This window comes from Danio rerio, chromosome 3 (genome assembly GCF_052040795.2).
Source record: "Danio rerio strain M-AB ecotype USA chromosome 3, GRCz13ab, whole genome shotgun sequence".
Lineage (NCBI taxonomy): Eukaryota > Metazoa > Chordata > Actinopteri > Cypriniformes > Danionidae > Danio > Danio rerio.
Window position 1 is genome coordinate 27,510,195 of NC_141023.1, and position 14,569 is coordinate 27,524,763.

At 34.0% G+C, this 14,569-nt stretch overlaps 1 protein-coding gene across 50 annotated transcripts in view; it reads right to left on the reverse strand.

Annotated features, from left to right (window-relative positions):
* The window catches only part of rbfox1 (RNA binding fox-1 homolog 1), a 445,822-nt gene that overhangs the window by 74,316 nt on the left and 356,937 nt on the right, over positions 1 to 14,569 (reverse strand). For all 50 annotated transcript variants that reach the window (XM_087242557.1, XM_087242570.1, XM_087242556.1 and 47 more), the window contains one exon: positions 9,553 to 9,795. In XM_087242557.1, coding sequence (XP_087098683.1) covers positions 9,553 to 9,795 — 243 coding nt within the window. The remainder of the gene's footprint in view (positions 1 to 9,552; positions 9,796 to 14,569) is intronic.

Sequence of the window (14,569 nt, forward strand, 5' to 3'; positions counted from 1 at the left end):
TTAAGTAAAAAGGAAAACATGTCTTAGTGCAGTGATAATAAACAAAAACAATACTAACAACTACAATAAAAGTAATATAGTAATGACAGTGGACGTAATAGTAGTAGGGCTGCTCGATTATATAAAACAAAATCCTAATCATGTTTATTTTAGTCAATATTGTAATCAAGATTATTTAAAACAATTATAAGAGAGCCATAAGAGGTATTGTTGAATGTAAAATTACTTGATCTCTAAAATGCAGGTGTAAGTGCAACCTTATTTAAAGAAGAAGAAAAAAATAGAGTTGTCTGAGGAATTAAGTGATTGTAAGAGTGGCTGTGTGCTTGGTGATGCTATAATAAATCATTACATGTATTCTGAGGATTTTATTTTCCTCAAGTAGTGCTGGTTTTCAGCAGCTGCCAAATATCTGTGCAAATTATGGGCAGAGATATGATGTGCAATATAATTCAAAAAAGAGTGTTTACATGACACATAGAGATATGATTTTTCCAGATTTTTAATTGTCAGGGCAAATTGAAATGTTAGTAAAACTGTTTAATTTTTAGGGTATGCCAATACTGAAGATGTGAGGGATGATAATGATATGTACAGGGAACTTTAAAAGTTATATGCTTAAGCAAATATGCTGGTGAGAAAGTTTTATTTGTGTTTGGAGCAGGTTAAGGTAAAGTTTTTTAGAACTTATTGCAGTTCTTTATAGACAGCTCCTCTGTGGTATCATTTTAAAAAGGAGCTTCAAAAGCTGCAGGTTGCATACAATGATTGTACGAGGATTCTTCTTAACCCTTTGATGCACAAGCTATAAATAAATATAGAAAAAGTAAGCTTAGACGGGTCACTTTAGACCCATGTAGTGCATTAAAAGGATTAAAAAACATTGATGGTGTAGTGCAAAGGAATTATTCTGTAAGGTAAGAGTTCCACCATTTTTGCTTTGATGAGAAGTTTGATCTATAAGTTTATCTGTTTATTGGAGAATTCTCAAAATAGCATTTTAATGCTGTTGATAAGCTCTAGACTTACTAAGGTGCGTTATCAGTCACCTTTGATGAAATATTAGCATAATTGCAGTCAATCAAGTAAATTGTGTGGTTTGTATCATTTTGTCTGTCTTTTGTACTTTTGGACCTAGCATCTGGAATAAAGAGAATATATATACACTGTATGTTGCACCTATACATTTTAGAGATCAAGTAATTTCACGTTATCAATTCAATAGAAAGAATGAAAAAAGCAAAAGAAACAAAAAATAGCTTAATACATTAGATTCAAAACAAAAAAAAATATGAAGAATTGTAAGAATCAAGCCTAATTAGTTTCCTACTAAAGCTATAAAACTCCTTCAGTCATGAGCAGTGTGTGATTTTGTCCTTGTGCTTTTTTGTTTGATTCATAATGATGATAAGCACATTCAGCAGCAGGAATATACCCGGTCTTACACACTTTTGATATACGGCTAAACATGCATTTTCATTCTCAACTCTTTATTGTTCATTTCTTACATAACAACGAGGGTTCATCTGAGTACTCACTGCATTTTGACACACATTTGCATGAATTGAATTGACCATTTCAGTACATTCTCAGAAATGAAGTTACAAAATCTGTCACGGTGGCGATTCCTTTTCAAAAGGTACATTTTTGTTTCTAACAGGTCCTTAAAAAGTACATAATACCTAAATTATAATACCAAAATGATAATACCAAAATGTATTACCTAAAAAGTACAAATGTGTACCTCACAGTAACTTAAAGTTACAAAAGTACAAAAATGTCCACCAGTATGGTAAAAATGTGTACTTTTGACAAGGTACCACCCCAGTGACAGCCGTTGTCCTTTATTTTTGAGAGTGTACATATGTCGCTTGAGCTAAAAGATGTCATATACTTGTTAATGGGGCTGCGCGATATTGGAAAAATCTAACATTGCAATAACTTGTTAGTCTGTGATATATATTGCAATACGAGAACAATTAAATGACTTAAATATCTCTATTTGGAAAGATCTTATCCTTTTAGATTGATTGAAATGACTCTGTAGACATGTACATATGCATAAAATCTTTTGAACAAATTAAAGGCATGAATAAATACATTAAAGAAAAAAAAACACAATTTGAATAAACAGTGCTTTAGCGTTTTCTGAGTCTAACAGCATTCAGGAACAGTAACTTAAAAAAAAATAATGATACAAAAAAACTAGTGGTGCAATTCTTTATGCCAAATGCTTATAAAATCCATACAGCCACATGCCATACCATCCACATCGCATACCAATAATTAATATTGATGCAGACTTAGCAGTGCATATCCTGCAATGAATGGTGACTATGGTGAATGTTCACATTGCGATATGGATGCTGAAATGATATATTGTGCAGCCCTGTAGTAATTTTCAATACCTTTAGGTGAGATCTCTATGCGATTTTTGGGTTAGGGTTTAGGGTTAGATACAACTTAAACCTTCTTGTGTGGTATGGGTCACACTTTATTTTGAGTCTGTTTGTTGAATTTAAGTTACATTGCATCTACATGATAACTAATTGTTATCGGATTATAAGTAGACTGTTAAATGGGGTTAGGGTTAGTGTAAGTTGACATGTACTTGCAAAGTTTCTTATAGTCAGTTAAACGTCTGTTGAAGGAGCAGTATCAACATTAAGCAGACACTACTACTCATATTGACCTTCAAAATAAAGTGTTACCATGGTATGTTCTCACTAAGGCTGAAACCCTTTTAAGATGTTGATTCCCCTATTTATATGATATAAGTTGAATAATTCACTCTGGTCCATTGAATTATGGCAAAATGGTGATGATTTAAATAACAGACTGGTCAATTGTTCTGTTTATACTACAATTAGAATGTTCATCAGCCAATCAAAACCAAGCATTATAAAGCATTATAAGTGCCTCAAATTATATATAGTTTGATTGTGAATAGTGACAATAGAACAGCAAGCATTGACCTGAAATATACACAGTTTAGTGAAAAATGCCTTTTTATTTAGATGGCTTACTCTTGTTTCTAGTCCAAATATCTAAAAAACGCATTTTTAGCCAAATAATATAATAAATAATGTTTTAAAAATAATCTGCCAATGAGGTAAACTAAATAAACTCCCTTTTCCCTTTGACATATATGATTTTTTGCTTACCCCATTAGCAAATTATTTTGTTTGTTTTGAGAAAAAACTCAATTAATTTTGGCATAATATTTCATACATCAAGACAATATTTTTTGCTTGTCCACAAAATACTTCTTGATTTAAGAACGTTTAGATATTTAGACTAGAAACATGACAGAAAATCTACTTAAGAAAAGCATTTTGTTCAGTGTATTATTTTAAAATAAGAACAAATAAAACGTTCATCTTTTCGACACCATCTAATAGTGGAGGAGAGTCACATGACTAAAAGCAGCGCCTCCTCGTCGCTGTGATTGGCTGATTACAGTCAATGAGATAATACCTGGCTATCATGTTCACAAAGCGGCCTGAATGGGTCAAAGAGGCAGCAATGGATGGGCTAATTACACAGTAAACAACTCACCCACTTTCAGTATTGTCTGAAACTAGGAGAATGATCTGTGAGTGGGCCGCTTTTAACAACCACTCAGGTCGGTCAAATTGAAGGTCCACCTCTGCGTCTGTGACCATCATTACACCCGGGCTGTTTACTGAGAATCTGATAACTAATGTCCCGAAAAGAAGGTGACAATTAATAACACCAGTCATAACAAATCTGTGAGAAGGAGAAACTGTTCAAATGCTACTGTATTGTTGTAATTAGTGTTTTTGAAGTTTTTTGTTTAAATGTGTCTTGAATAAAACAAGTTTTGCTATTACACTAAGCATTAAGTCATATTTATTAATTGATTAGATAACTATTCATTGTTAATTCCTAACAAATGTTCATTTTTGCTACTGAAAAATGTTAAATACGTATTAGTCTATAAATATATCAATATATAATAATAATAATTATTATCATTAGTCTAATAATATATTCATCTATACATTTATTAATATATAATAATAATTATATAATTAATATTATTATTATTATTACTATTATTATTATTATATTGTTAATCATAATTATAAAAAAATAATTTTTATTAGTCTTATAATATATAAATAAGTATTAGTCTATTTACGCTATAAATAAACGGTGTTACTGTCAATTGTCAATTGAATTACTGTTTCTCCCGTTAAACTGCCATAACCATTACTGATAATAAAATACATGCAAGTATGATTGAAAACACTGAACACTGAAGCCATAGCACCTCTCTTTCACTGGGGTGTGTGTGTGTGGCTGCATCCAAAATTGCTTACTTCCATACTATATAGTATGTTAAAAACAGTTTGCAAGTCGAGTAATATGTCCGAATTCACAGAATTCGAAAAACAGTTTGCGAGAAGTACCCGAATTACTTATGCGTATCTGATGCACGCCATAATGCATCGCCAGAAAATTCATGAATGAGAGTAAAGCGACGCAACTGACGTGGTCGCGTGATCATGACAAAATTAAGGATGTCGTTGTGCTGTTTGATGTTGCAAACTGACATTTTCTTATTACATGATTCTGCTTTGTCATTTATAGTCATGGATACACTTGTTTGTAGAGCAAGTAGTTTAACAGTTTTTTATGGTTTATTATCCCTAGGCATTTCCCCCATAGGAAACTGAATCGGAAGTTTTGAAACAATCGAAAGAAAAAGAAGAAGAAAACCTCCGCATTTAAAAATAAGGTCAATAGCACATACTTTTCTAATGGTGGAGTAGTAAATTCAAATTCAAATGCAGTACATACTGAGTAGTAGGCGATTTTGGACACAGCCTGTGTGTGTGTTCGGGGCTGGGACAGGACCCATAACCAACCGCTGATGATGATTGGTGTGTCTGAAAACTTGATGACTGGCTTAGAGTACATTTTCATCATTTGCCAATCAGAGGAAGACTAGTGCTGACGTTTACGCACAAGCTCATGCAGTCAGTCATACACACCAACGACCAGGAGTCAGATCCATGGCAAATCCAACAAATTCAAAAGTAGTGTTTGCAAACTGGAAATATAGGCACTACTTTTCCCTCGTTGAGATGAAAGGCAAGAATGTTTATGTATAGTGCAACTTATTCCAAGAAAAAAAAACGAGTCTTTCTGCGTCGATGACAAGTAATTCTAATCTAATTAAGCACCTCACGTCGTCACGTGCCCCCACAAAATTAGTGGCTACGCAGGTGATAACTTAAACTCTGCTACCAAAAGGAGGAGACAAAGCCAACATCAAAGCAAATGCAACTTTTTTTTCTCTACTGCGAACACTTATTACTCAGACAGAATTAAAAAACAAAATCTCTAGATATATAGTTAAGGACATGCTGTCGTTGTTGCTCACACAATAAATAGTGTATATTAGTGTATAATGTTTTAAATTTATTTTATATTAATTTGACAAATTAGATTTTTTTAAAGTAACACAATAGTCATTTTCTCTGGAATTTAGTTACTTTTATAATCATGTAACTCAGTTATTATTTGTAAGAAGTAACTAGTAACTATAACTAACCTCACTTTTAAAGGAACGCTTCCAATACTGGTATTAGTATAGATTGCAATAATACAGTCGCAAATTAGCTTTGTTGTGTTGATCAAATAAATTGTAAATCACTTAAACTATTACTAAATACTTTAACTTCACTATTAAACTATAAACTTAAACTATATTTTGTATTATTGTATAACATGTTGCTATAATGTAATGCATAACTGCTGAGGTATTATTTTCTACATTCTTGGCCTATTTAAAAGCTGAAGAGAAATAAATCAATTTCTGAAATATTAATGGTTAACAAATGCTTTTAGACCTTAAATACACATTATTTACATATTTATTATTTTAAATAGTTTATTGTTATTTATTTATTATTAAATTATTATTTATTCTTTTTTATGAGATTTAATTGATGTTTGATCATTAGTTACTTTCATCCTTGCTATAAAAAAGGTGTCAAAATAGAATCAGTGGCAATTTGCCAAATATATTTAACCATTTCTCATATTTTTCACACTTTTGGAACTTTATGTACACCTATTGACAAACCTTTGCAGTACTTTTTTTAGAATACTGTGTATTTTTAAGTTTTATAAAATGTGCTCTTGAGTAATCATGACATTTAGTGAATACAACAGTAACATTACAGTAGCAATCAAAAATTCTGCAATTTTCTTGATTGCTGATTAGGGACAATTTGTTTTAGTTTTTTTTGTTGACAAAAAAATAAAATTGACAATTGTTGTTATTTTTTATTCTGTGTCACAGAAAAACTGGAATGAGAAAATAGAGTACACGCATTGAATGTGTTATGAGGGCAAAAAAATAAATAAATAAATAAAATAAATAAATAAATAAACAAACACTTAAATAATGAATGAATGAATGAATACATTAATTAATTAAGTACATCCATCCATACATACATGCATACATACATACAAACATACATACACACACATAATGTCATACATCTTACTGACCATGTACTCTTGTATTGTACAGAATTTAACATGACCCTAAATGTAGATTGGAAAAAATAAAAAATAAAATTTTGCTCATTGTCAGTTTTTGTGCAAGCTCCTGCGGGGACTATCGGAAACTTACTGTGAAATGTTCCTAAGATTTTATATTGCATGTTGTTTGTGGAAAGTAAATGCTGTTTCACATCCAGAAATCCACCACAAGCTCTCTCATGCACACACACTGTCCGCAGAGAATATATGGGAAATTCACTGCTCTCTATCAAAACACTGATGAAAACCATCTATTACTACACAGTATAAAAGGAAATGATTAGTTATCATTTACTCCAACAAACACACAAAGACGAGACGCGGGCAAAAATCACAGTCTGAGCCTCTTTTGTTTGCAGATGAAGAATCACTTGTGAGGAATGAGTTGGATCTAAAAACAGCACCAGTCAGATGAGGTCATTGCTTTGGATGTCGGTAAAGTTTTGCTTTCTCTCACTAGTCTCGGAAAGTGAGGAAAAAAGATAGAGAAAGAGAGAGAGGGAGAGAGGCAGGGGGGAAAATAATGGCTTTTCCAGATGTGGTTTTGCTCCCTTCTGCTCTGGCACTAAAACAGAAATCTGAACACTAAGGCAGGAGAGGCAATGAAAATCTGGCCGCTGTCTCGCAAGAAAGCTCACATTTTCCTTCAAATCAGTGAAACAGTCTGTCTGTTGAACAAATAGCCTAATTATGAGATACAACAGGAGATTCGTTAAAAGAAACGAGCAAACTGTTGTGCTTTCTAAAGACAGCTTCACTCATGTATTAAACCTGCAATTCATTGCTTTGTAAACAGCTTTAAAACATGAAGAAATTAAAGAAATAAATGGCTATAGGTGCTTCTACAGTAGGTGGAACTATTCATCTAACAAAATTTAGCAGGCACAGGATGTTAACATAACGTCAGATTGACGTTGTACCTTAACGTCATGGGACGTTGCATCTTGTTTGGAAATTAAATTTGGAGTGACATCCAAACCCAACGTCAGGTCGACGTCAATTTCCAAAGCTGGACAGACGTTGCATTGCGGTCACATTCCAACGCAAACAAAAAACAACAAAATACCAACATCTAATGATGTTACAGCTTGACGTTGTGTGGACATTATCAATTATCTATCAGACATTGGATTTTGATCACTAACGCAAAAAAAAAAAAAAAAAATTTCAACGTCTAATGATGTTACAACTTGATATTGTGTGGATGTTACCAATTTGATGTCTATCAGATGTTGGATTTTGGTTACTTTCCAACGCAACCTAAAAACAACAAAATGTCAACATCTATTGATGTTGCAGCTTGATGTTGTGAGGATGTTACCAATATAACATCTATCAGACGTTGGATTTTGGTTGCCATACCTGATGAATAAATGTCAGTATGTTACTTTAATTTGATGTTGGTTTAAGATGTTGACTCGACATTGAGTTTTGGTCACTTACCAACACAACCTAAAATCAACCAAATATTATCATCTCACTTTATTATTGGACGTCCTAAAAACGTTGTCCTCAGATGCTGGTGACCTTAATCTAACCTAATATTAGCGGCTTTTCGGAGGACTATACAGCCAGTACAAAACACTTAGATTCAGTGTTCATTGTTTATTTCCTAATGTTATTTACTAGCTCTGCCTTCTCGATGAAATCACAAACAAACAGTAGTTTAAAAAAGGGCAGCGATTGGTTGAATTCTAACATCTAGGTTGATTTACGTGCACAACACACCAAGAATTTAGAAGTCAAAACTAAACTAAAACTGAACAATTAAAAAAATTATGGAAATAATAAAAACACATCTAATAATGATGATACACAGGGCAACTTTTTGAGCAATGCCCAATCCGTCTTTCAGATGAGACATTAAGACTCTCTGTGGTCATTAAAAATCCCAAGGCACTTCTCGTAAAGAGTAGTGATGTAACCATGGTCTCCTGGCCAAATTCCCTCCATCAGCCCTGACAGATTATGGCATCCCAATCATCCCCATCCACTGAATTGGCTGTATCTCTGTCGCTTCACTCCACCTATAGCTGGTGTGTGCCATCGCATCATCCAAGTTGATCCTGCACACTGGTGGTGGTGTGGAGAGACCCCCCACCCCCACCCCCCCATGGTTGTATGGCCATACACAATAAATGCGCTATACTGTAAACAATGCATTATGTAATAACCCCACACAATGCAATTATTAAATGAACGAATTATGCAATGGAAGAATGAACATGAATAAATGAGTGAAAAAATGAATAAATGAATTAATTAATTAATTAATGACCTAATTTATAAACACCAAAAACAACAATCATGTGGCAGCTTAATAAAAAATCAATAAAGGAGTGAATGAATGAATGAATAAACGATTTAACAAACCAACTATTCATTCATAGTTTGTTCATTCTTTCATTTGTTCGTTCATTCATTTGTTCGTTCGTTCATTTGTTCGTTCTTTCGTTCATTCATTCAATGAATTAAACAAAGTATTCTAAAGCCAAATAATAACTAAAAGCCAAATAATAATAATAAAAAATGAGAGGTAAAGTTTCGCTCACAACATGACGGTAGCACAATAATGCCTTAACTTTCATTTTGAATCAAACTATTGATCGTACAAAAATCCGCACTGATCATGTTGCTATGCAGAAGTACCATTTTGGGATGGGAAAATGCTCTTTATTAAATATTTTTTGAAAACCTAGAGGGAAAACCGCGCCAAACTAAACTCAGCGAGAGCACTTTGTACCCCGAGCTGGTGAAATAACACAAAGCTGGTCAATTATTCATGGAAATGCCCTGAAACATATGAAATATTAAGGGCGAGCTACAGCACTGATGTCCTTGGAGGGCAGATCACGGAGGGCAGCTCAATCCACAACACAATCCGAAAAAAAAAAAGGCTGAACCATGACGAGCAAATGCCATCAAGAAGAGAGTCAGATATAGATGAAGTGAGCGAGCGCTGCTTACTGTGGCTGTGCCGGAGACCGCCTGTATGCTGTTGTCTGGTCCGCTGGGCTCACTGTGCGTTTGGGCAGGGGTGTACAAGTTCAGCGTGTGCTCTGCCACCGGGGTCTGGCCCGAGTAGTCTGGGGTCGGGTGAGGGTGGGACGGCGTGTACTCAGCAGGAATGCCGTTCTGAGGGGGAGCGAACTGGGCCGATGGGAAAGGCTGGGCCATGGTTTCTGGGGGTGCTGGGGCGTCTTGATTACCCTGAAAAAAACAACATTTCAAAAATGGTCAAATGACTGCCTGGGTAGTTTTAAATGTTATATGTTTCAATTGATAATACGTTAAAGACAATAGCGTTAAACATTTGTGCTATTATACAGCAGATATTTTGTTTAGAATACCTAGCATATTTCTTTTTTTTTTGCGCCTGGATCAGTCCCTTAGATTCAATGTTCATTGTTTATTTCCAGACGTTATTTACTAGCTCTGCCTTCTCAATGACATCACGTACATAGTTTTTAAAAAAAAGCAGATATCTATATATATCTATTTTATTCCTCGTTATTTGCTATTTTCTGTTTATTTTTGATTTTTTATACAATAAATTATTCTCTTTTTTGGAGTACTTTGCTTGATGCATGGTTTTCTTCTTCTCCTATATTTTACCAAAATTGTCACAATATACATGCTACTTACTTCAGTCCCTAGTCTAACATCAAGAAGTCAAACTACTTTGGGGATAATAGTGCTGAATATTTGTGCTATTACATGTCAGATATTCTGTTTACAATCTATTATAATTTATTGTTTCTTTTCAAGCTTTTCTAAGGTGTTTAGCTTCATTTATTCCATGGGATTTGCTCAGATATCCATAAAAACTGTCAAATATTTTCCTTCGCATTTGTTAAAAAGTTTCGCATACAAATCACAATGCTGTCAAAAAAAAATCTTCTTTCACACAGATCCATGGAAATAATAAAAATACTAAAAATAATATGCAAGCCAGTCACTTTCAGTCCTGTAGTTCGCCATAATTGTTTAGGTTGTCAATTACTCATATACAAATACACACACTTCTAGGTTAAGTTGGTGTGATATTAAAGGCTATATTGCAGATTTTCATTTTCTTTTTACTCTTGCATGACATTGCACAAACTTTTCAAATTGCAGTTCACACAGAGACAACAACAATATCATTGTCAAATACTTCAGAAGTAAGCAGTTTATGGCTCATAACTAGGGCCAGACAGAATCTGCAGACTTTCTTTGCTATTTCTACAGAGAATTTTGTAAAAACAAATCTGTGCATTTATGCAAAATTATTTTGGAAGTATCATAACAAAAGTTTTCATTCATTCATTCATTCATTCATTCATTCTCCTTTGGTTTAGTCTTAATATATGACATAAAAAGAATAGCTTTTTAGCTTTTATTTAATGTTTAAAATGCTAATCCAATTAGATCCACTTATTTGGTAAACAAAGCAAGTCTCTCATATAATATATCTACTAATACACAGAAGTTATTACTTTACAAACTGTATTGTAATTAAATAATATGAACATATTCATATTAGTCAAAAATATTACTGAGCTTAATTTAAAAACTAAAAATAAAATAAACATTTTTCCACACATTTGCACAAGTAAATAAATTAACTCAATGATGGGCTAAAAATCTGTGGAAATTTGTGGAGATTTCTGCACACACAGATTCAGGTTGGGCCTAGTCATAACCTAAATAACTAGACAAAATGTATAGAATAGTTTGCACAACAAGACAGTCTTTAGCTTTATGCATCAAACATGCTCAATATAAGGGGTTGTCTGCATACTTTTGATTCATAAATGCCCTCTACACACACACACACACACAAACCAAATGCTTCATCTGGCATCAGTCGTGCCCTCTGTGTGTTAAACCATTAGTGAAGCTCACGCTCAGCTTCAAACACAAGTTCACCCATACAGCTGTGCCAATTAAATTACAGTGTTAGCATGCACCGGACCGACAACAAATGAACAAGCACACCCACGGACAAACAACACACATCAGACCTTTATCCCAGGAAGAGCTTTCTTATTTGATCAGGACCAATTCATCCACCTCCCAGCACCCGGATTATCCACTTATGCATGGAGACGTCGCTCCACCCCACACAACAAATCAACACTAAACCGCCACTTTGCATGCTGCACTCGAGAGACCAAAAAAAAAAAACTGGCTAAATTAGCACTCGCTATCAATAAACAATGGCAGATTAGCAGAATGAAAACACACACACACACACAGAAGGATTGAGATAATGGGGAAGTTTGATGAAAAATACATTCATCAAACAGCTGTGTGTGGATTTGATGTGGATGCTATTTGTGTATACTTCAGGTGCTGGCAGATTTCTTTGTATGGTTTTGTATAAGCAGATGGTGTGTTTTGTTCTGTCGTCCATCTGAACAAACATATTGCTTTAAGGTCAGTCTTATTTTAGTTGTTCTGAAGTGTTTTAACGTGAGAGTATTTATAAATATTTATGCGTTTATTAACTTTTACTATTACTTTTTTGTTAGGGTTAGGGTTTCATTTGAACATTCGTTTTATTTAAGTTGATTGTGATATTTTTATGCATTTCATTCGTTTTAATAAGGGATCACTTTTCCTTTTACCCTTTTTTATAGATTTTATGTTTAATTTTAACAAATTTATATGTTAAATTTATTACTCTTTCTATTTTTTATTAATGAAAAAGTTCATTTTTTCCCAGTTTTGGGAAAAAATCTGAAAATACCAAAAGCAAAAGACATTAAGTATTCAACATGTCACCATTTTTTCTCTGCTGTTGACTCGAAATTTTCTCCAGATGTTAATAACAACAGGCTAATCAGGAGGACCGGGAGAATTCCCGGTGGGCCGGTCTGTTTTTTGGCCGCAAGGGCCGGTGTCCCTAGCTGCTTGCACTCTCAGCAGATACACTTTCTTATATATTTATTTATTTATTTGACCACAGCCTCACTCTTTTTATTAATTATTTTGCCGCAGCTCCGCCTTTTTTATTTATTTTCTCGCAGCCCCGTGAGCAAAATGCAGCCTGTAGGTAAATGATGGCGTAACTATCATTCGACCCCAAACAGTGGCACCTTAGTGAAAATAACAATTCGAATAATTAATATTAATGAATATTAAACCTGCTTAATGAAAATCAGATGATTTACTACATTAATACATCTGACATAACTTGATAAGAAATCGAAACAGGGGAGAAAAAAGATTAAGCCATCAATAGAAAGTAATACTGTGGTTAAAAGTGTCTTGTGGATAACAGTTCAATATTTATTTTTTATTCCAAATGCTTCAAAGTAACAGCGTCATTGTGGTCCAGTGGTCAGCACGTTGCCTTACGACGACGCCAACCCGAGTTCGAACCTCACCTGATTAATTATTTAATTATTTATTTTTCATTTTCATTGTTAAGACATAAGACTGTTTGAGTTGCTGAACATTTGAAGTTCTAAAGCAGCTGTTTTTTGTTTTTGTTTTTTTTTTTAAAAGAACGTGATAGTTTCATTAGAAGCTGAATTGGAAATGACGTTATTTTAATATAGTCAGTCGTGAATTGAGGTGGGCCGGTCTAAAGGTTGAAAATCCAGGGCTGAAAAGGAGTCCCACTCCGGCCCTGAATAACAACCAAATATTTGCAAATATGCTAAGACAACAAATATAATTAGTTTACAAATTAAGTTATGTGCATTAAAATGAAATGACACAAGAAAAAAAGGATTGAACACATGAAGAAAGTGAGGTGTAGAAAGCCTAGACAGCAGCTGAAATCTCTTAGTAGTTCTTCAGCAACCCTTTGCTCTCCGTCAGTGTAAATTAACATTAGCTGCTTCAGTCCAACATCTACATTACCAGGAGGATAGAGATTAAACCAGAGACATTTCAGCAAGACAATGATCCAAAACACAGCCAAGGAAACTCAAACGCTTTCTGAGATGGAAAATCAAGCATGGCTCGGCAATCACATGACTTGAATCCAATAGAAAATACTAAATAAGGATCAGTTTAGATAGAAAAACCAACAAAATCAAGATGTTTAAACTCTGCTGAAGTCTGTGATAAAATCACACCTGAGAAATTCACGTGACTTCATTCTTCATATGAGAGTCATCTTTAAGCTAGTAAAAATAGACATCAAAGGGATCTAATTTGTTATTTTGCTTTTTTTTTTACAGGAGGAAACTCACTTCATACACAAACATACACACACACACACACACACACACACACACACACACACACACACACACACACACACACACACACACACACACACACACATCTTCTACGTGCCAAACCAGGAGTTATGTAGGCAGAGATATCCCATCACCCACAGGCCTGTCGAGAACACACTCTGACACGGGACAACTGTACACACTAAACTAAATGGAAAAACTCTCTCCCACCACTTTCTCTCCTTTGACTATAATGCCACACTACAAAAACACCCCCTACGTATAAAGCGTAGGATAAAAGGAGAGAAAGTCCAGTTCTATCTGTGATTTAAAGCAACATCCCAGCCTAAAATTAAAACCTGTCATCATTTGCTCACCCTATTGCTGTTCCAAATCTAACTTTCTACAGTGAGAGGAACAGACTGTTATTTTGTTTACTCATTTAAAACATCTAATTCATCCATTAATAATTAGTCAAATCTTTTAGTCAATCACTAAATCGCATTTCTTCTGCTACTGCAAACTAAACAAATCAATATCACGTTTATCATTTGCCTGCAATCAAAAAGAAAAACACTGGTGTGGAAGAATAGTGCCCGGAAATTCATTATGGTTAGTAATTTTAACTAAACCACAGTGAACAGAGGCATTTTGTTTATGTTTGTAAGGCTGATCTCTACAGCACGATCTCGAAGTGCTGCCATGTCCACTTATTATAAATGATGTTCCAGTTTAAAATAATGATTGCAGTGCACACTTCTATATATTTTAGTCTTATTTATTAATATGATAAAGAATTTTAGTTT